Raw genomic sequence first — 24,348 nt, forward strand, 5'->3', positions numbered from 1 at the left:
TTTATGCTCTCCTCTTAATATATTTTTCTGCTCTCTGCCATTTAACAGTGGTATCAAGAGCAAGGTTTCGATCTTGTGAGTGAGACACGTGAGGTTTAAAAACTACATATTGCATCAAATAAATCTCTTCCCCATAACCAAGGCTACAGATTCCAACTTTGTGCAAGTAGCCATTCCACGATTTGATGGTCACTATGACCATTGGAGCATGCTAATGGAGAACTTTCTCCAGTCAAAGGAGTATTGGCCTATCATTGAATCTAGAATTCAAGAGCCAGAAGAAGGCGCAAGTTTGACAAAACCTCAGAAAGTAGACTTGGAGGCTAGAAGGCTGAAGGATCTAAAGGCAAAAAATTATCTCTTCTAGGCCATCGATCGCCCCATCCTGGAAACTATTCTTTGCAAAGAAACTTCCAAGGACATTTGGGATTCTATGAAGAAAAAGTATCAAGGTTCTACTAGAGTGAAGCGTGCACAGCTTCAAGCCTTAAGAAGAGATTTTGAGACATTAGCAATGAAGGATGGTGAATATGTTTTTAGTTATTTTGCAAGAACAATGGAGATAAGCACCAGGATGCGATTCCATGGAGAGAAGATGAAAGATGTCACCATTGTAGAAAAGATTTTGCAATCCCTAACACCAACATTTGACTATGTTGTCTGTGCAATTGAAGAATCCAAAGATTTAGATGCACTTTCCCTTGATGAATTGCAAAGTTCCTTGTTAGTACATGAGCAGAAGATGAACCGAAGTTCAAATTTGACAGCAGAAGAGCAAGCTTTGAAGGCTTCTACCAACACTCATTCCATAGGTAGAGGAAGGGGTAAAGGTATAGGCAGAGGAAGGGGTCAAGGCCGTGGCAGAAGCAACTATAGAGGAAATCAGCACCAATAACAAGAAAAAGAAAGAGGAAGATGGAGCCATCAGACAACTAACTACAAGTCAGCAGACAAGTCTAACATTAATGTTTTAGATGTCACCGATTGGGCCATTACAAATCAGAGTGTAGGACCAATTTTTCCAAGGAGCATGGGGAAAAATCTAACTTTGCTGAAACAGAAGAAGAAGAAGAAGAAGTGTGCCTTCCAACCTCTTATCAAGAAGAAAAGGAATCAAGTAAAAGTTTATGGTACTTAGACACATCTTGCAACAATCATATGAGTGGGGATAAGTCAATATTCACTAACTTGGATGTATCATGATAAAGTAAAACTTGGTGACGAATTCAAAATTTCAATTATGGGAAAAGGAGAGGTAACAATCCTAAACAAAGATAACAGTAATGAGACTATCTTCAATGTTTTCTTTGTCCTAGATTTGAAAACGAATCTTCTAAGTGTTGGTCAGTTATTGGAAAATGGATATGAGTTGTCCTTCAAAGATGGAGCATGCAAAATTCAAGATTCAAAGTCGATTCTAATTGCTGAAGCCACAAAGACAGGAAATCAAATGTTTCCTTTTTATCTTCATATCACTAGCCACACATGTTTTTCAGTGAAATTGAAGGATGACGCCTGGCTATGGCATTTTTGATATGGGCATCTGAATTTTGGTGGATTAAGAACACTCCAATAGAAAAACATGGTCACGGGTCTTCCTAAAATTACACCTCCCTCAGAAATTTGTGAAGAATGTGTTGTTGGCAAACAACATCGTAGTCAATTTCCAAAAGGGAAATCATGGAGAGCAAAGGGTGTTTTAGAGCTGGTGTATTCAGATATATGTGGTCCAATAAAACCGTCTTCCAATGGAGGTAAAAACTATTTAATTACCTTCACTGATGATTTTTCTAGGAAAACTTGGACTTATTTCTTGCAGAACAAACCAAAAGCTTTCTCTACTTTCAAAAGCTTCAAAGCTCGTGTAGAAAATGAAGCAAGAAAGACCATTTAGACTCTTTGAATTGGTCGTGGTGGCGAATATTTCTCAAAAGAATTTGAAGCGTATTGTGAACATCATGGCATTCGAAGAGATCTTACAGCAACATATACACCACAACAAAATGGTGTATCGGAGAGGAAAAACAGAACTATCCTTAACATGGTGAGAAGTTTGTTAACAAGAGGAAGATTACCAAAAACCTTTTGGCCAGAAGCAGTTAATTGGAGCATTCATGTGCTCAATAGAAGCCCAACTTTTTCTGTTCAAAACATGACACCGAAAGAGGCTTGGAGTGGGAGACAACCATCTGTGGGTCATTTCAAAATTTTTGGGTGCATCGCCTATGCTCATATCCCGAATGAGAAGAGGAAGAAGCTTGATGACAAAGCTGAAAAGTGTGTCTTTGTTGGTGTAAGTGAAACATTAAAAGCATATAAGTTATTTAACCCACTAACAAAGAAGATTGTGACCAGCAGAGATGTTATTTTTGATGAAGACAACACATGGGATTGGAAGGAGCAGCAACCCAATTCAATTATTGATGACAATGAAGATGTAAAAGAATTGCAGCTACCCGTAAACATTGTCTTAACATCTCCAAATGCAGCTCAAATAGCTCCTGAGACAGAGATTTCAACACCAACAAATGCTGGAACAACAGACGCAACGACAACAACTCAATCTAAATGTCTTCAAAGGAGGCCAGCATGGATGTAAGATTATAAGGTAACTGGGATTGACCAAACTGAAGATCCTACTATTCACTTTGCCTTATTTTCAGATTGTGACCCTACAACATTTGAGAGTTTCATCAAAGAAGAAAAATGGCAAAAAGCAATGGATGATGAAATTGATGCCATTGAAAGAAATGATACTTAGGAGCTGATTGATCTTCCTAAAGGATACAAAACCATTGGCGTAAAGTGGGTCTTCAAAACATAGCTTAAAGAAAATGGTGAAGTTGACAAGTATAAGGCATACTTGGTGGCCAAGGGATACAAGCAAGAATATGGGGTCGATTGTACAAATTTTTTTCTCCAGTAGCAAGACATGACACAATCATATTAGTTGTTGCATTGGCAGTTCAAAACTCTTGCCTATTTTTCAGCTAGATGTCAAATCTCCATTCTTGCATGGATACTTGGAGGAACAAGTATTTGTTGAACAACCCCCTAAATATATCAAGATTGGACATGAACATAAAGCGTATAGATTAAAAAAGGCACTCTATGGACTAAAACAAGCCCCAAGGGCTTGGTATAGTCGCATTGAGGCTTATTTTATGAAGCTGGTTTTTTAAAATGTCCTTATGAGCACACATTATTTGTTAAGTCTGAAAATGTAGGGAAAGTGAAAAATTAAGTCTTCTCTTGTTATTAATGTCTAATATAAGGATTTTAGACATTTGATTTGAGAAAGTGAAAAATTAAGTCTTCTCTTCTTACATTATGTGTTTTTGGATATTTTTCGCAAAAATGTTCATGTGCAAATGTCTCTTTGTAGATTGTAGTCTTAAGGAGGAAATAGCTTTGTTGGTGTGCCACATTTATTTAACCAATATTTTGTTTTACATGTTCAAGGGGGGACTTACTTACTTAGGTGGGTAGACTATAATGAACTAATGATAATTATTTTTCTTGCGTAACTTTTTTTTAAATTTTTTATTAAAAAAGATATTCTAAGACGATTATTTAAAAAATCATTTTAAAAAATTTACTTTTTAAGATGATTTTTTAAAAAAATCATGTTAGAATCCTTAATTTTAATTTTAAAAAAATATTCTAAGATAATTTTTCATAAAACTGTTTTAAAAGGTTCGTCTTTTAATTTTTTTCTTAAAAAATAATTTCTAAAATATTTTTTTTCTTAGAAATTGAACAGATGTTCTGAGAACTGACTTTCCACACAGTTTAAAAAATGATTTAAAAACCATCGGAAAAAATTCCTCAGTCATCGTGAAAACTGATATTTTTAGTAATACGTGAAAATCAAATCTTTATCCATAAGCTTCTCGATATGCTAATTTCATTACTGTAATGATGTTGCCCCTCCAATGGCCTCTTGACTACCCGTGGCTCGCTTGGTCTACATATATCAATCCCATAATTTTTTCTTTTTTTTTATTCATTAAAATAAAAAACGGTGTTAAGGAATTTAAAATTTCTGTACAACTTTCTTGACGAAATGGCAGTCACAACGTAGAAGACGATTTGGATAAATTGCTTTTATTTTAAACTTTAATTTCTTTTTCTTCGTGTATGTAATAAATTGAAATTGATAAACTATAACCTTGTCAGTTATATATATATATATATATATATATATATATATATATATATATATATATATATATATATATATATAAAAGATACGTACCGTAGTGAATGAAAAGTATGCATGCAAACTGATGCAACTTTATTGAATTCAAAGTGGCTGTTATATATAGCCTTTACAACTCTTAACAGAATGCTAGCTAGAAAATAGCTCATCTATCACGAACAACTACGTGATTCTCAACAAATTTTTTGGTATGGTAGATTCTCAACAATTGGAAATTAAAAAAAAATACTGGATATTAGAAGCAAACAAAATTGCCTCAAAAAGAAAAAAAAAAAAGTTAGACTCCTAACTTATAGGACCAGATTGTACAGCAAAGACCTTTTCACGTACTAAATACCAAATGGATTGAACATGTTTCGATCGGTTGAATTTGGATATGATAAATTGAATGCTTGGCCTTTGTTTTTTTTTGTTGTTTTGCAGTGTCAGAAATTAAAGGAATCAGGTTACCCGAATTGCTATCAGCCATGGCTGCAGGATGGAACGCAACGGGTCCTCTTCGCTGTTAGATCAAGCTCGTAGATCAACAATTAATTGGGAGAATCAAAGTGCACCATTTCCGAGTGTGATCCATTTTGTCCAAGATAAATAAATCATTTTTGACTGCTCGGATATACTATCTTCTTGACTAATAATGATACACACTAACATATTCAATCACAAAACAGCCCTTTTTTTCCAAAACTATTTTTTGGTAATTTGATGCATAAAAATCTGGTAGTTGCTTAATTGGCTCGGCTATGAGTTGGGGGAAGGTTCATAATATCATTTTTTTGGATAAACAAGACATAATATATTACCTAAAGAGATATTCAACGTAAAAAAGAGTTACAGAAAGTGCATACATAAACCAAAGGAAGCTACCACAAAAGGCTTACTAGTTACTATACCAGTAGCCTTATACAAATCCAACGTGGTATCCCTAGATCGAAAGACAACAAAGTCACTTCCAATACAAGAATTTCAATACCCTCAGTCCCAAACTTAGCTGGGAATTTGATATTCTATTCAAAGATTCTTGATCTTAGCATATAATTAATAATGCATAATTAGTGTAACACACGTTGGTTTCTTCACACAATTTTAATTAGAAAAGTTTTATCATATGTGTACTGGAGAGATGCTTGCATTCAATCCATGCCCACGACGTTCTTTTTGCCTAACCATGGAAAATAAGAATATTGAACTTTGCATATGCTTGCAATCTTCGTCTAACTCAATAGAAAAAAGAACGAAAAAAATTAATATATAATTACGTGGTCTCCTCCATTCTCCAGGCTCTTCCATTGTAGTCCTACTAATTTTGACACTTCTTAAAGAATGCAAGTATCTCTCCGTCGATATATAAAAAATGATACAAAGATAATGAGTTGCTGGAATTCCTTGAATTGATGAAGATACAAAAGATAGCTTTAGTTTTCTGTTTCTATTTTCAATTAATTGATATTTTTTTTGTTAATAATAATAAATTATTATCTTTAGTTTTATACTATGCTTTTAAGAATTTTAAAAAAACATGGAAAATGTCATTTATTATTTTTCTTTAAAATATGAAATCACCTTATATTCCCATAAAAAAGAAATCAAGTTATATTAATGAATTTTTTAAATTAGAAAAAGGTAAACTAAAAATAAAAAAATAAGACAGACGCAACGCACGCGTAATATTTTCGAAGTAAAGGATTAAAATATTTTTTCTTACCAGGACATAAAAAGAAAAGAAAGAATTTATAAGGAGAAAAAATATTATTAAAATTTCATTTTTTAGTAGGACATAGAAAATTTAGAAAGTAATTTTGTGACACATTTTTCATTATTTTCTATCTTTCATGTTTTTTAACTTACCATTTTCTTTTTCGAGTTTTATTTATTTACTTGATTTTCTGTTTCTTAATTTCAAAACAAGCATGGCACACTCTAACTGACTAACCCAAGCCATGGCCTCCCTCTCTTCATGCATCTTCATCTTCTCCTTCCACACCAACATCAACATCAACGTACAGTAACTAAATATAAAATAACTAACAGTAACTAAATATAAAATAACAGTAACTAAATATAAAATAACCAATTATATAAAATTCGTTATAAAGCTATAATTAATTTTTATAGATATTTTTATTTTAAATAACTTATTTTTATTTAAAAAATAATTATAATTATAAAATTATAACTAATTTTTATAAAAATAATTATTTCAAATGATTTATTTTTATTCATTCATAACAAGTTATATAATTTATATTTAACTTATTGTAAAACTAATTTATTAATAACCAATTATATAATTTTTTTTTCAAAAACAATAACTAGTTAATTTATTTAACTGATTATGTAACTAGTTTTAGATATAACTTATTAACTACAATATATATATATAAATAATATTCTATTCAAATTTTAATTTTTAGTTTTTGATATGTAGTTCTTGGGATTTCTTTGATCTCGTAAAATTAGTTTATTTTTATTTGTACGCGGTTGATAATAACAAATAGATAAAAAAAAACTATAAATAATAACAAAACTGTAATGTATTTAGAAAAAAAAAATCATTGCTTAGAGATTGAAATTGCCAAAAAATTGGTGCTCACTTGACAAATTTATTTTTTGTTATTATTCGAAATTAGTAGTTATATTAGCATCCATCCGAGACAAAAAAAAAAAGGCCTATTATTTCTTATTTTTATTTTTTAAACGAATTTTTGTTTTTTGCTGCATTTTAAAAGTTCAAACCAAACAGTTTTCCAAACCGAGTTGAACTATATTTTGTTTTAAACTGAACAATATTAAAAAAATTGGTTTTTCATTTTAGATCAACATTTTTCTTACTCTTAGACTGAACTGCGCCCGAGACAATTTCATTACACAGCAAAGCTCCAAACTTTATTACTAATCCAAATATTGCTGTTAATCTAAATGTTGGGGTAGTCAATCTAATAGAAAAGGAAAAACAATCAAATCAATACCTAATTTTCAACTCTCTTGATTCTCTTATGGAGCCAAAAACAAAACATAGGATTACACACTAAAGAGATTAAAGGTTACTCTTGTAGATTTCTGGCCCAAACCATTTAACTAAGTTTCCACTTGTAATATATTATCATATAAAGACATCTTTTGTCTACAAGTATCTATTTAAGCATATTTCGCGCATTTTAAACAAACTTTGACTTTAGCATCCAAGTGTTTGTGCAGGTGATTGCAGGTTTTGCTTCTCATGAAAATTTTTGTTGCTTTTGCTACAGTACTAGAAAAATTGGTTTTAACATTGCTACATTAACATCAGTTTTAAATAAAATTGATGTTAGCAAAAATGCAATTACATATTTGTAAATAATATGACTTATTTAATATCGGTTTTTCAAAAACTGATGTTAACGAAATAATGTTAATGTCGATTTTTGAAAAACCGATGTTAATTGTAATTTGTTAACATTGTTTTCTTGAAAAAATTGAGGTTAATATTAGTTAATTAACATCAGTTTTTTTAAAATCCGACATTGCTAAAGGCTAATGTTAACAATGATTTGTTTATAAAATCGATGTTAACACTTTATATATTTAAATTTGAAACAGGTTTTGATTACTCCCTTGATGTTTCATTTCGTTCAAAATTTTCCAAATTTTGTCCCTCGCTATCTCAGTTCTAGTGAAACCCCAACGTCATTGTCGTCACTGCCTCTTTAGATCCCTTATGTCGCCGCTTAAGCTCCTGTAGGACGCCGCCACTTGAGCTCCCATACGCCACCACTTCTCTGTTCTTCTTCGCATGTTTGGTTTCCTCGTGTGTTGATGATAACGGGTTTAATGCCTTTTCCTTTTCTTTGTTCTTGATCGCTATTGTTTGGGTTTGAGATTGGTAAGGTTTGGGTTTGTGACATTGCTAAGATTGGGAGTGTTTTTGTCTAGAATCGGGTGAAGTCATCATTGTCATTCCCTGCTGTATTGGGGGTTGATGTTAATTAGGTGCAAGAAATTAATATCCAATAAATGTATGACACGTGATGGTCAATGCCCAATAAAAGCATGACATGTGGCAGTCAACGTTGACAAGTAACAGTCAATATTCAATTTTGGGGTTGAAACTGAAATAATGAGATTGCAAAAAACTAGGAGACTAAATTCATGAATTAAATTGTAGGGGTACCAAAATTGAATTTTGAGTCAAATAGGAGGACCAAATTTGCAATTTTACCTTTCAATAACTGTGAATGAATGAAAGGTGTGGAATTGGAGATTTTTATTTGAACTTTTCCCTTTAGATTGCAACACCGATGCATTGAATTAATTAAGTGGTCCAAACAAGGACTTGCTACATATTTCAAGAGTGTCTAAACCAACAACCTTAAACACCACATAGTAACACAATTGATCCAACAATTGTGTAATAAGAAGCTAAAAAAATTTCATGAACGGAACATATCATAAGAGAAGAGTTTGCATTTGTTCAACAAAATTACAATAATTAAAAAGATAGGTAGAAAACGTGGATAAGTGTGTGATAGCAATTCATGAGATGAATAGAGATAAAAGAAAAATAATAGAGCAAATTATAGTGACATCTCCTGTGATTTACTCGAAATATAATAGAAGGACCCCCTACACACACACACACACACACACACACACACACACACATACACAATGTACTTTAATCCCCTATAACTCAAATCAAGGGCCTTCGATGCATGGATGTCTTTTACGATGACCACCCAACTTTCTGAACCCTAAATGCAAAAATATCACCAGAGATATCTAAGGCACAACCAAACTTAAGAAGTGGAAGCCACATACAATTTTTTAGAACATAGGAGCCACTCTACATAAAGTTCCATAATTGAATGCTACTCACCAAGCTAACTTTGAATTAGAACATTAGTTTTCTGTATAAAAATCATAACAATCACTACAAATTGTAATGTTGCCCATTGTTGAAATCAAGATTTTTTTTTCCAAAGTGGTAAGGACCTAATTAGGGACCAAATATAGGAATCTCTCAAACAACTTCATTTTTTTTTTTCTTGCATTATTTTAACCTATTTAATATGTTGAAGGCTAAAATCTGCAGCTCAAATTTCAGTAGCATCTTAAAACAAAGTAACATATCACAAGAAGTTTGTGACAAGTATAGTAGACAGAAAATACTTACAGTAGAAGGACGAACTCCACCAAGTGCTGAATATAAAGAAAGTTTTCCTACTGGTATTCCCATCCCTTGATAATACAATAGAAAAGGAGAGACTACAATATTAGATCATAAGATATAAACATCGTAAAAAAATTTATGAGAACAAGTATAATAAAATCACCTGACAGCGTAGATCCCCAAAAGCCAAAATTCGCTCTCCATCAATTACAACAATGAATTGAATGTTCTTCTCAGGCCAATTCCTTAGTACTTCAAGAATCCTCCCTCTTTAAACCATATCCAAGTGAAAGTGGAACAATTAATTTAAGAAAAATAATAGAAACAATGCATTCAACTAAAAGGTTACATGGACAAAGAACTCAAACTTACTTCTCCTTCAAACTTATATAAAGACCTTGAGGATGCATGAAGATGCTCCCATATTTCTGACAAGCTTCACCAACAGTTGAAGTATACACAACTGGGAGTAACTCCTCAACATGATCAAGTAACAACTTGTAAAATAGCCTTTCATTCCTCTCCTGCAACCCTGCAAATAACGAATGGAAAACATTAAAATCCACTCCCAAAATTTGCAAATAAAGTTCTCCAACGACATGATTTCTTGGTAAATATAAGATTCCAAGTTCAAAACAGAAATCATGAAAAAATAGTACAAATGCGCAGACAAGTCCAAATTTATGGAAACATACCAATCTTCACAAATTTCTATGAAAATGTTTTGGAGTCATTATTCACAGCTTATCTTATGCACTTGCAATTTTGTGATACTACATTGTACGAATATTTCAGTTCCATACTATAAGCAAAAGGGTGTGGCCAACAACTAATGGTGTGTTTGGAATGGTGCTGATTGCAGTTGAATGCCAATCCAATGAAAGGAGGATTGGCATTCAACATGCATTGGAATGTAAGAATGCTCCATAGCAAACACACACTAATTTCCTTCACTTCCTCACTCCCTAACCAATTGATGTTCCTAATAGCCAAAGCCCCAACAATTGAATTTTATAATTTAAAATATGTTTAAACACTAAATGGAAAACTAATATCAATGTACTTTAATCCCCTACAACTCAAATCAAGGGCCTTCAACGCATGAATGTATTTTACGATGACCACCCAACTTTCTGAACCCCAAATGCAAAAATATTACCAGAGATATCTAAGGCACAACCAAACTTAAATCAATGTGTTATAACATAGATCAAGGACTTGCATATTTCCCAATTGATAATTCAGATCTAAAACAACAAAGGGGTATTGTATGCAATGTTTGAAAAACACTACTACAAAATATACATTTTACATCGCTCAGTTAACATCAATTTATATAAAAACCGATGTTAACAAATTAATGGTGACATTATTGTAAATAAGAAGATTTTGTTAACATCGGTTCTAGGAAAATTGATGTTAAGTGTTAAACTCAACATCAATTTTATTTAGAACCAATGTTGTTCTTTAAGCATCAACATTGGTTTTCCTTAGAATTGATGTTGAGGGTCACCTGTTAAAAACGGTTTTAATATAAACCAATGTTGACCCTAATAATAAATTAAAGCTTAAATGTTGTCATTCTTATTCCATTCATATTGTCCTAGGCCCAAACCTTTGTGTTCAAAGCCATGTCTTTGTGTCCAAAGCAAAGCCTTGTGTTCGTGTCCAAAGGAAGCAAGGCATATTTTAAAAAGAATAGTACTTCAACGTGACACTGCAAAAAAGATCTTTAACGCCGGTTAAAAAACAACCATCGTAGAATAGTCAAACTTTATAAGACGGTTGTTACCAAACAATCATATTAGAAAGTACACTTTCTAAGATGATTGTTAACTAAGAACCGTATTAGAAAGTACCCTTTCTAAGACTTTCTAAGATGGTCCCAGATAAGAACCGTCTTAGAAAGAGTACTTTGTTTCACTCAGAATCACACCAATTGTTTCACTCAGGTTCGCCTTTCCTACACTAAGTTGCATGCATCATTCAAAACCTAGGACAAAATGGAGAAAAGAACAAGGGTTGAGGAAACAACATTGTGGACTCAATAACATCTAATATATGTTTCTTATTAATTTTTTTTATCAGCATTGAAGATCGAACAAACATTTTTTTTCTTAATCATCAAACCAACCTTATATTTTCACCCAAAATGACATTTATGTCAAGTTTATGAGCTACTAACTTTATATATATATATATATATATATATATATATATATATATATATACATACAATATGTGTGTGTGTGTGTGAAAATAAAGCAATTCATATATAACATAACACCGAGCAACCTTTCCATCTGCACCCCGTGCATATTAGGCACACCCTAGTACATGTACTGATTAGTCATCCCCCAAACATGATACACCCACATTGATGTGGCCATAATAAAATGAACCCAACACAGTTGATCATCAACACATAATAAAAGGTTACACTTGGACACAACTGTGTGTACGACTAAAACTCTGAAGTCTGAAACACATGGAGCTTCCACTCAAGAGACAAGGTCAAATATTCTAGAGGTATTTATGTTAAATTAAAAAATATGAGAATTTTGTCTAATAATATTAAAAGAAATAAGTGCGAAATAAAATGATTGATGTGATTAAGCAAGATAAAAAAAATACTATCAGAGATTCAAAAAATATTGTAAGATTTTGTTATACTATCTCTTAAAAGTATTAGAAGACTTAGAATATAACATATAAGAGACAATGTCATCATAATAATTCGTTACGACCAGTAATGGGCGACCACACAATCAACTCTGTTCAAGATTCTTCTTCTTGTTCTTTGTTAAGATAAATCCATCTCCATTATTACACATAAATTGATTTATTTTCTTAGACTTGCTTGTTAGTGTAGGATATATAGTGTATAAAAATAAGACAAGTCATTTTGGCTGTTTGGGAAATGAAAACCCAACCAAAGTTACAAATTAATAAGGAATAATGCAAAACAACTTCAACATCAATATGCATGAAGAAACTTACTTCGGAAAATGACTTTGTCAAACCCCGATGGTTACTCTTAGGAGATACGCTTAAGGCTTTCTAACGAAGCACGTGATTTTCATCCTCTAAACTTGATAGCTTTCCTTCAAGACTACATTAAAAATAAAATAGGAAAATGAAAATTACAAACAAAAAACAATAGTCATTTAAGTAAACCACACTGCACATGAACCACCAAAACTTTTAACAAAGCTCAAACTCTAATAAAGGCAAGCAAACAAAACTTTGGAATGGGAAGATACAACACCTTTGACACTAAAACTAAAAGAATTTGTAAAACAGGAAAAATGAAAGCAGAAGAAAAGGCACCTTTTGACATTTTGCCCAAGTTCAGAACACTTATGTTCAAACTCCCTTATTTTCTGAATGGTTTTATCATGGTCTTTTCGAGCATTCACAAGCTCAAGCTCCAAAGCCGTGCTCTTCTTTTCAAAAGCATCCAATGAAACCTACATATGTCAGACAAGAAATCCTATGTAACAAAATTTATTAGAAAGGACACACAAAAAAGAAAGTGAGATAGGGATGAAAATGGCTTGAACCATTCATTCTAAAAGCTTAAACTAATAAGTGAAAGCAAATGAATGATTTCATATCTCACACATGCCTTTAAGCAAGAACCCTTTTAGTTTCAAGGGTAAATAGTGCATAGGCCCACCCTACCTCATGCAGAAGTTGAAATTAATCTTTTACCAACTTGGAAAAATAGAGACAAGGATCAAACTATAGACCACATGATCATAAATGCTCTAATACCATATCATGAACCAACTATCCTAAAAGATTACTTTGTTGGGTAAAAACATTTAAATGCTTTTATATGTAACTAGAGTAGCAACAAAGCCTAGGGAAAAAAAAGGCAATCCAATCTGAATGCAAATGAATTAAAAAGGAAAAAGATCGAACTACCAAAAAATTATAGCAGAAGCCAACACATGTCCTATTTTGAACAGATTTTCAATTACATACTACGGATAAAAAAGTAGATATATCCTTAACCGAACAAATAAGCTTATTATACGCTTGATGAAGATGTAGCAGCCAACAAACACAAGTACCATCCAACTAATTCTCTCCTAATCATACAAGGAAACTAAAAACATTAAAAAAAATACCATAAAAAATAATAAGTTAATAAAAAGTAATGAAAATAACAATAAAGTTTAATTTTTTAAAAGGATAAGAAAAAACAGCTTCCCGGTGCCGGCCATGGTGATGATGGAGCGTGAGGGTTTGGGTGGAGAGAGGGATAGGCAAAGATTAGGGTCGAAGAGAGAGAAAGATTGCTAATTGAAAGAATCGAGCTTGAGGCAGGGGCGACATAGACCAATGTAGAGTTAAGAAGCCAGTGATGCTGAGGTTGTCGCTATCGAAGAACAAAAATAGGAACACAGTGTTGGGAATGTTAAGGTAGCAACTAGGAAGTAAATTTTAAGGAAATTTTAAACAAAAATAAGAACCTGATGGGTCGTGGAGGCTGGCATCTCGAATGAGGACAGAAGAGATGCAACGTCCAATGTTGGGGGACAGAGGTAAGAGATAGGGCTAAAGGGAGGGGCACAAAGAGGATAGCTAGGGAACGATGTCGCAAGAGGAACATATGCTAAGGAAGGCTAAGGGAGAAAGTACGATAAGGGAATCCAAATGAATTCGCAAGAGGTAGCTAGGGCTGAAGGGCATGAGTCAAAAACTTATGTTTTCACTTAACGATGGTGCTAGTTAAAAACCTTATTAAATTAGTAGGCACATGGTATTCTAAGACAGTTGTGGTAAAAACCATTGCCGAACTCTTCATTAGTGTGGTTTCTAAGATGGTCTTTAACGTAACCGTCATTGTAGACCTCGCTCAGGAGAGCTTATATTTATGATAATGCCACCATACTGCTTTCTAAGATGGTTTTCTCACGACTGTGTAGAAAGGGTGTCATAAAAAAACTTATTTTTAGTAGTGTCAAGTACAAGAAGCGGGAATGAGCTAAAATTGTTTCTAAGGAAGTATCTAAGGAAGTGTAGGTTGATAGAAAGGACAGATGGCTTCATGATTAGAGTTTGAAACTGCTTAAAATGCATACTCATAATTCTGGTTATGTGGTAAATGAGCTACCTTGCCTCACTGTTCATATGGATGAGAATGTTGTAGCCTTTGTAACAAGAGGTGTGATGTGGAGGGAAGCTCCTCCATGAATACGTCTAACAAACATATGAATGATATGAAGGAAATGACATTGGAGAATGGTGCTCCTCAAGGTGATGATGGCAGTAAGTTACCAAACCCCTATGCTATGTCTTTATGAATATTCTAAGTTGGAATTTCTGTGGAAGGACTGCTATGAGATTTGGAGTTTTGATTAAAGACAAGATGAAGCAATATTGTTCTTCCTTTGTGATTCTTATGGATACTCATACAAGTGGTAAGAGGGCTAAGAGCATTGTCCACAAAATTAGCCTTCGAGGATCTTTTTATTTAGGATGCAAATGGTCATTCAAGGGATATCTGGTGCCTTTGGGATCAAGCAAATTGGAAGACTGAGAATTTGAGAACCTTTTCTTAGATGATCTATATGAAGGTGAAGTAGAGGGATAAACATGGGTGGTGTTTGACAGCTATGTATGGGGCTCCTCAATTTGCTAGGAGACAAACTTTATGGGATGGTTTATGTGATATCGACACTAATCTCTCGGGTGAATGGGGTGTAAGATATGGAGACTTTCTATAGCTTTCTTCAATATGGAAATATGTTAGATATGGGCTTCCAGGGATAAATGATGACTTTAAGGAATGGAAGAATGAGTGCTAGGTTGGATCGTTGCCTCATCAACCTAAATTGGAGGTTACATTTTCAAGAGGTGGTGGTTCTTCATCCGTGCTAGGTGAAATCAAATCATAGACTGCTCCTTTTTAGACTAAATGCCAATGCCAAAATTAATCAGCATAGAAAGCCTTTTTTATTTAAAGCGGCTTGGTTGTTGCATAAGGACTTAGGTTTGTGAGGAGGAAATGCGAATATATGCTTGACATTTCTACTTGGTCTAGGAATATTGATAATTTTTCTGGCCAGTTGAAGCAATGGAGTAAGGAGGCTTTTGGTTGTTTGTGGAGGATGAAAGCTTCCTTAAAAGAGAAGCTTGATAGGATAGACGCAAAGAGGGGTTCTAGTGTCAACACTTATATTAATTTGGAGTATAAGAGGATTTGGAGAAAGTATAAGCAGGTCCTTGCTGAGATGAGAAGGAGATCCATTGACATAAAAAATCCAGGGCAAAGTGGTTTTTGTTGGGGATCGTAACACAAAGTATTTCCATGGTTTTACCACTATTCGTTGGAGGATGAATAGACATGGTATGCTCAAAGATGGAAAGGGTAATTGGGTCTCAGATCCAGAGGAATTGGAAAGGATTGTTACTCAATTCTATAGAGACTTGTACACATGTGATACTATTTACTAGCCTTCTGTTGTGTCACATGCCTTCCCAGAGTTTGGGGAAGAGGTCAGAGAGGAAATAAGGAGGATGTCATCTTTTGAAGAAGTATTTTGGACTGTTAAACACATGGGAAGCCTAAAGGCTCTTGGCCTAAATGGTTTCCAAGCTACTTTCTTTCAAAATAATTGAAGTGTGGTTGGCAAAGACTTCTTCCGATTTGTCCAAGGTGTCTTCTAGAACCATCAGCTTGTGGTTGATGTAAATAAGACCATTATACATCACTTTGACTCTGAAGAAAGGGGAGATAATTAAGCCTTATTAAGTACTTTAGACCTGTTAATTGCTATTCATGAACTTTTAGTGCATTGAAAATAAGTATGAAAATAGCAACGTGCCTTCAATTTATGGTTCTTTTTATGGAAATTGTAAATATTTTTATACTTGTGTGAATTTATAAAGTAGAAACTCCATTTTTGTGATCTAATGTTGAAATCAACCAGTTTCTAGGCTAAAGAAGAGATGGTGTGAAAAGTTGTTGATGAACATGCTTAGCAAGGCAGATTGGCTAAGCGAGCCTCATTCGCTTAGCAAGGCAACCAACTTGCTTAGCAGATGTGAAACCCTAGAAGATGATAAGTCAGAGATCAGCGTGCTTAGCGTGCAGCCAGCCCGCCCAACGAGGATGTTGTCTCTTCTCGCGCTTAGCGTGCCCAAGCTCACTTGGTAGATTTTTACTTACTCTCGCTTAGCGAGACATGCTCGCTGAGCGCGCCTTCATGTGCTGAGAAGTCCAAGAGCCTTTAAAACACTAATTTGGTGGGAAACCAAAGGTCACCAAGCTAGAATAAGCTATTTGCTACATGAAATAGAGAGAAGAAGGTAGAGAGGTTGGAGAGAAGACATTCATCTTCATCCTTTGTCATTTTCTTTCACAAAAACATTCATTTTTCTAGTTGTATGAAGCTTTTCTTGTAATGGAAGGCTAGGAACCTCATTGTTGGGGAGTATTCCACTAAGCACTCTTAATGTAAACCCCTAACTATCTATTTAATGTTATTTTCTGGTGTTTTTTGCTTCTATATGCACTTATTTTACATGCTTCTGGCTTGATCACCCATATGTATTTTTAGTCGGGCTTTTGAGTATTGGAAAATGCTTTAAATCCTTAGAACTTGATAGAACAAGCTAGAAGCCTGGGTATCTAGGAATAGAATGTAGTAATCTAGTATGTTTTGCACTGTGCACATAAGGCAACTCTTTTAGAATGAGTTTGTTGAGGGATCAAGAACAAAAGCTAAGAGAGTTAGGCTCATTATCGTGAGGAATCATGGTCTGAGTATATACTCGGTGCAAGAGTGTTAGAATAACGTTAAATAGAGAAAAACCTTTTTATATGGCAAGAGAAAGTTCAGTAGAAGACTCCCCGACATTTTTATCTTGATATTTATCGCATTTTTAAAGCTTCGTGTTTATTTCATAGTTGATAAGTAGAGTAGTTGATTGTAGAAAATTAAACCATTATTGAATCTTTATTATATTTCCAAAGTTAAAAGGTGTTTACATACTGAACATGCATATTCTAAGTTAAACAAATTCCCTGTGGATATGATACTCGGTCTTACCATTTTGAAGTACTACTTGTGCAAATTGATGCACTTGCCGATTGACAAACAAATTTTTGGTGCCATTTCCAAGGAATTTATTTCCACTTAGATTGTATAAATCAGTTTGGAAACATTTATTCTTTATTCTTTGATTGTTTATTGCAAATATTTTCAATTCAAATTTTATCTCTTGACTTGGTTAACTGTTCTGTTTAGCTTGCTTCTTGTATGCATGGTAAAACTCCAGCAGGGGATTTAGCTCCATTGGATTTGGAGATTGAAGCTACTTGCAAGAGAAACAACATAGAAAGGAAGAGGAAGGTGCTACAAGACATGACAGCGAATTCGAGTGGTAAGAGAATTCTTTCGTCTGAATCATCATCATCATTTCCAATGAATTTGAGAGAGTCTAAAGTTGGTGCATCTGAAGCTAACATGGCAAATGATCAACCGCAGAGGGTAACTCTTGAAGACTATTCCATCTCCACCGTGCTACAGTTTTTCACGAGTATTGCACGGCCGGATGTCCAAGCCACCAATATTTCATATCCACACTCCTTGGTTCAGCTGATTCAAGGAAATATTCTCCATGGCATGCCCAATGAAGACCCATATGCACACCTAGAAACTTATATAGAGATTTGCAACACAATTAGGATAGCAGGGGTGCATGAAGATGCTATTAGACTGAATTTATTTTAATTCTCTGTAATGGGTGAAGCTAAAAGATGGCTGCAATCTTTCAATGGAAATAGTCTGAAGACATGGGAGGAAGTGGTGGAGAAAGTTCTGAAGAAACATTTTCCTGAATCCAAGATAGCTGAAGGCAAAGCAACAATTTCCTCATTTCATCAATTCTTGGATAAGTCCTTGAGTGAAGCTTTAGAACGTTTCCTTGGCTTGTTGCAGAAAACACCAACTCATGGATTCACTGAACCCATTCAGCTGAACCCATGGATTGCCTTACACAAGAGGAAGAAAAAGAATTGCAGAAATGCCTAGAAGAGTTAGATGGATTGAAAGGAAGTCCTTTAGAAAAATTTGTGTTTGAAGAACTAAAGAAAGACATTCCCACAGAGAAGGCTGAGGTGGACCTGAAGATTTTGCTAAAGCATTTGAAGTATGTGTTCTTATAATAGAATGAGGCAAGTCCAGTGGTCATTAGTAACTCTTTGACTGATGAGGAGGAGTCTCGGTTGGTGGAAGTTTTGAAGAAGCATAAGACAAATATTGGATGGCACATTTCCGACCTTAAGGTAATTAGCCCTTCCTACTGCATGCACAAGATCAACATGGAAGCCGAGTAAAAACCTGTGAGACAGTCGCATAGAAGACTGAATCCTTCTATGGAGGAGGAAGTGTAGAAAAAAGTGCTTAAGTTGCTGGAAGCAAGCCTCATCTATCCCATTTCTGATAGTGCATGGGTGAGCCCTGTACAAGTAGTTCCAAAGAAGGGTGGCATGATAGTAATTAAAAATGAAAAGAATGATTTGATCCCCACAAGAATAGTGATGGGGTGGAGGATGTGTATCGACTACAGAAAGTTAAATGATGGCACAAGGAAAGATCACTTTACTCTCCCTTTTATGGACTAGATGCTTGAGAGATTAGCTGGTCAATCATTTTATTGTTTCCTGGATGACTACTCTGGTTACAATCAAATTGTTGTGGACCCAAATGATCAAGAGAAAACAACATTCACTTGCCCTTTCGGTGTGTTTGCTTACAGAAGAATGCCCTTTGGGCTTTGCAATGCTCTTGCTACGTTTCAACGATGCATGATGCAATATTTTACGACATGGTAGAGAAGTGCATTGAGGTGTTTATGGATGACTTCTCGTTGTTCGACTCATTATTTGATTGTTGTCTAGCAAATTTAGAGTCGGTGTTGCAACGTCGTGAAGAGACCAACCTGGTGCTTAATAGGGAAAAATGTCATTTCATGGTCCAAGAAGGGATTGTGTTGAGACACAAAATTTCTGTAAGGGGAATTGAGGTAGATAAAGCAAAGATTGATGTTATTGAGAAGTTGCCTCCTCCAGTGAATGTCAAGGGAGTTAGAAGCTTTTTGAGGCATGCTGAATTCTATAGGAAGTTTATTAAAGATTTCTCGAAGATGGCCAAACCGCTCAGTAACTTGCTCAACAAGGACAATGTGTTCTTGTTTGAAGGCATTCAATGCCTTAAAGACTAGCTTAGTGTCCGTTCCCGTCATTACAACATCGAATTAGAGCCAAGAATTTGAGTTCATGTGCGATGCAAGTGACTATGCCGTGGGTGTTGTGTTGGGCCAGAGGAAGGGTAGAATTTTTCATGCTATCTATTATGTGAGCAAGGTTTTAAATGATGCTTAACTGAACTATGCCACCACAGAAAAGGAGATGCTTGCAATTGTCTACGCCCTAGAGAAATTCATATCATATTTGGTGGCATCAAAGGTCATTGTGTACACCGACCATGGAGCTATCAAATATTTGTTTACTAAAGCTGATTCTAAGCCCATGTTAATTAGGTGGATTCTATTGCTACAAGAATTTGATCTAGTCATCCAAGAAAGGAAAGGATATGAAAATCTAGTGGTTCACCACTTGTCAAGACTAGTCAATGAGGAGGTGACTTTGAAGGAGCTGGAGATACGAGATGAATTTCCAAATGAATTTTTGCTCGTGGTGAATGAAAGGCCATGGTTTGCTGATTTGGCCAACTTCAAGGCAGCAGACATCCTTCCAAAGGATTTGAACTGGCAACAAAAGAAGAAATTCTTGCATGATGCCCGATTTTATGTTTGGGATGATACACACCTGTTTAAGATTGGAGTTGATAATCTTTTAAGGAGACGTGTAACAACAAAATAATCTAGAAGAATATTGTGGCATTGCCATAATTCACCTTATGGAGGTCATTATAGCGGATACAAAACAGCAGCAAGGGTAGAAGCATATTGTGGCACAACCATTATTTGAACACTACATCTCTTGCCTTTGCTTCTCATTCGCATTTTCACTCCCTCTCTGCAATTCCAAGTAAGTTGATTCTTTTTCCTCTATTGTTACTTTTTGCTTTTGAACCCTAAGGTAGAAGACTTAAAAAAAAACTTCCATTTGATTATGTATGTTTGTTGCTCTTGATGATTGTTAGTTATTTGTGTAGTTTGTGTTATGTTAGGGCTTTAATATAGGTTGTAATGTAGGTTGCATTGAAGGCTAAGCCTCAAGCTTCCTAGCTTGAATAGTGGCTTAGGGAGTTGAGGCTGACAAGCCCTAATTTTTGGGTTTTGCAATGAACTTGCTAAACGAGCCAGCCTCGCTAAGCGAGTTCATCCATTTTGATGAATTTTTGAGTTTTGTGATGAACTTGCTAAGTGAGCCCTACTCCGCTAAGCGAGCTCATCACATTTGTTTAAATTTCTGCATTTTTGCATGAACTCACTAAGCCACTGCACTTCGGCTTAGCGAGTCTTTGAATTTCTAGTTTATAATTTTGGGTTTGTATGAACTCGCTAAGCCGGCCATCCTTTAGAATAAAATTGGGCTAAGTGAGCCTGTCTCGCTAAGCCCAAGGCATTTTCATTTCCTGTGTGTTTGTTCATGCGCTAAGCGAGCCATGCCCGCTAAGCGCAAATACTTCTCTGTCATAGAATAAGGCTTAGCGAGTGTTAGTCGTCATTTACGACTAACTTTGGTATTGAAAAGCATTATGGAACTTATGTCTTTTCCCCAATTTATAGTTCTTTTTATAGGTTTGTACATATTTTTAGGTTTAGTTTGCTTAGTAGAAATACCCATTATTGTGAATTAATGTGTTTTTGACTTCAGTTTCAGGTAAAAGGATGAAGAAGATTAAGGTTAGCAACTAGTGTCTCGCTAAACGAGACTTGTGTGCTTAGCGATAATCATCTGCTAAGAGAGGCACTCAGCCCACTTAGTGAGTTGGGAGAATCTGGAGAAGAATCTGCCATGCATTTGTGCGTCATCAGTTCGCTCAATGAGGCGTTTTTCTCTTCTCGCACTAAGTGTGCTCAGCTCGCTCAGTGGAATTTCACTAACTTGTGCTCAGCGTGAAAATGACGCTAAGCGAGCCTTCAAGGTCAGAAAGCCCTTATAAAGGATGAAGTTGGAAAAATCAAAGGAGATAGCATATCCAAGAGCATAGAGAGCAAAAATAGAGGCACAAAACAGAGCAAGAAAGCCAAAAACCTTAGATTTCAAGAGGATTCTAGGTTTAGAAGTAATTTATAGGTTCCTAGAGGAGGAGGAGACATCCCACCACTATGTAATCTGTAATTTTCTTCAAAAACCCTCATCTTGTAGCTGAAAGGTGCTACCTTGTGATGGAAGGCTAAGTTTCTTGGTTGGGAATTTATGTTGAGCCTTGATGTAAATATTCTTCACTATCTATTTAATGTTGTTTTGATGTGTTCATTGCTTCTATCTGCACTGAATTCTTGCATGCTTTTGGTCTGATCATCCATTTGTGTGTAAAGTTAGGATTTTTAGCATTGGAAAATGTTTTGAATCCTTAGAACTGGATAGGGTAGGGCTAGATAACTGCATTACTAGACATAGAGTGCAGGGTTTTAGTTTTTGATATGCTATAATCATAATGCAATTCGTTTAGGCTAAGTTCAACGAGACATCCGAGAATAAGGTTTAAATAGAATTAGTCCATTCAAGCGAGGAATCGGTGTTTGGTAGAATTTCCCTCAGCATAGAACACAAAAACAACCTTAAATAGAGAAAAACACTTAATTGCATCAAGTCACTTAGTAGAAAGGCCCAGTGTTTTAATCATCTATTTATTTCTCGCATTTGCATAGTTAATCTTGTAGTTATCTTTAGAATAGCAACTATATCCTGTTTTTATTTCCATTTCATGATTTTGTACAAATGTCTACTTATTGAATGAACGCTTTTCCGAATGAAACAAACTCCCTGTGATTCGATACTTGGTTCTTACCATTTTATACTACTTGTGTGACTCAGTGCACTTGTTGATAAATTTCACAGTTGTCCTAGAGGCGAAACAAGTATTTTGGCGCTGTTGCCAGGGAGTTTCTTTCCATTTAGGAAAGTTTAGTTCAGTTTGTAGGCATTGATTCTTTATTCTTTTATTAATTTGTGTGAATAGTTAGTTAGTTTAGAATTTATTTTTCTCTTGGATTGGTTAACCTCTACTCTTGCTAGTGCTTTCTATGCGAAGTAAATCTTCTGTAGGTGATTTAGTTCCATTAGATTTGGAAATTGAAGCCACTTGTAGAAGAAGCAACGCAGAAAGAAAAAGGAAAATACTGCAGGATAGGACAACACCACCAATTCTAGAGGAACCTCAATCATCTGAGTCATCTTCTTTCTTTCCACAGACAAGGGAATCTATAAGAGGGGCACCTAAGGCTAACATAATGGCTAAAGATCAACCTAGAAGAGTGACCCTTGAAGACTACCCTAGTTCTGCTGTGCCGCAATTTTTCATTATTATAGCGTGGCTAGAGGTTCAAGCACATAATATTACTTATCCTCATTCTTTGATTCAGCTAATACAGGGAAATTTATTTTATGGCCTACCAAATGAAGACACGTATGCACACTTAGCGACTTACATTGAAGTTTGCAATACAGTCAAGCTTGCAGGTGTGCCGGAAGATGTTGTGTGGCTAAGTTTGTTCTCATTTTCACTGTCTGGAGAAGCGAAAAGATGACTACATTCGTTTAAAGCCAATTCAGCTGAATATATATATTGATGGGTTAAGGCCGTAGTCTAAGCAGCTGTTTGATGCTTCTGTAGGGGGAAAGATTAAATAGAAGACCCCAGAAGAAGCCATGGAATTAATTGAAAATATGGTTGTAGGTGATCATGCAATCTTGCGGGATCGGATGCATATTCCCACCAAAAGAAGCCTGCTGGAGCTCTTTTCTCAGGATGCATTATTGGCACAAAACAAGTTGTGGTCCAAGCAGCTTGAGACATTGACTGAAACATTGAGTAAGTTGCCAAACCAATTTCATGTTAATCAACCTTCACATTCAATTGTTTTGCAGGTTGGAGGTTGTAACATTTACGGGGGAGCCCATGAGTCTAGATGTTGTATTCCCTTAGATGACACAGCTCAAGAGGTGAATTACATGGGGGGAAATCAGCCCAGACCAAATTTTCATGCAGGCAGATATTCAGGTTTTCATCATGGTTCGAATTATAACCAGCAACAAGGACAATGGAGGTCCCATCCAGGAAATCAATTCAACAAGGACCAGGGTGGACCATCTAATAGGCCTCAGCAACAAAGGCCTAGCCTATATGATAGAACCACTAAGTTGGAGGAGACCCTAGCTTAATTTATGCATGTCACAATGTCAAACCACAAGAGCATAAAGTCTGCCATCAAAAACCTTGAAATCAAGGTGGGGCAGTTGGCCAAACAGTTAGCTGACAATTCTTCTAGCACTTTTGGAGCAAACACTGAGAAGAATCCAAAAGAAGAATGTAAGGCTATCTTAACCCGCAGTAGAAAGGCAGCCATGATGGAGGATGAGGAGAGGATTGGTGATAACAACCAAGAACCAGTGATTGAACATGGAGGGGAAGAAAAAGAAAAAGAAGACCAGCTGAGAGAGAGACCAATAAATGAGAATGATAAAGAATTAAAAGCAGAAGAGAAGGAAGGAAAAGAAAAACAAAAACAAAAACAAAAAGAAAAAAATGAGAAAAATAGTGAAATAGAGGGAGTAAGAAAGACCAAGAGTGAGCTTGCATGTGAGAAGAAGAAGGAGGCAGTTCCATGTACAGGGAAAAAGGTGCCATATCCTTTGGTACCCTCAAAGAAAGACAAGGAGCGACAATTAGCTTGATTCCTTGACATCTTCAAGAAATTGGAGATAACAATTCCCTTTGGAGAAGCCCTGCAGCAGATGCCACTCTATTCAAAATTTTTGAAAGAT

At 35.1% G+C, this 24,348-nt stretch overlaps 1 protein-coding gene across 1 annotated transcript; it reads left to right on the plus strand.

The window, feature by feature from the left end:
• The first annotated feature begins 433 nt into the window (after positions 1-433).
• Positions 434-895, plus strand: LOC114388882. Its single transcript, XM_028349454.1, has one exon. It carries the CDS (start codon positions 434-436, stop codon positions 893-895), a length of 462 nt encoding a protein of 153 aa, XP_028205255.1.
• Positions 896-24,348: the final 23,453 nt, after the last annotated feature.

Source organism: Glycine soja, chromosome 1, assembly GCF_004193775.1.
Source record: "Glycine soja cultivar W05 chromosome 1, ASM419377v2, whole genome shotgun sequence".
Classification (NCBI taxonomy): domain Eukaryota; kingdom Viridiplantae; phylum Streptophyta; class Magnoliopsida; order Fabales; family Fabaceae; genus Glycine; species Glycine soja.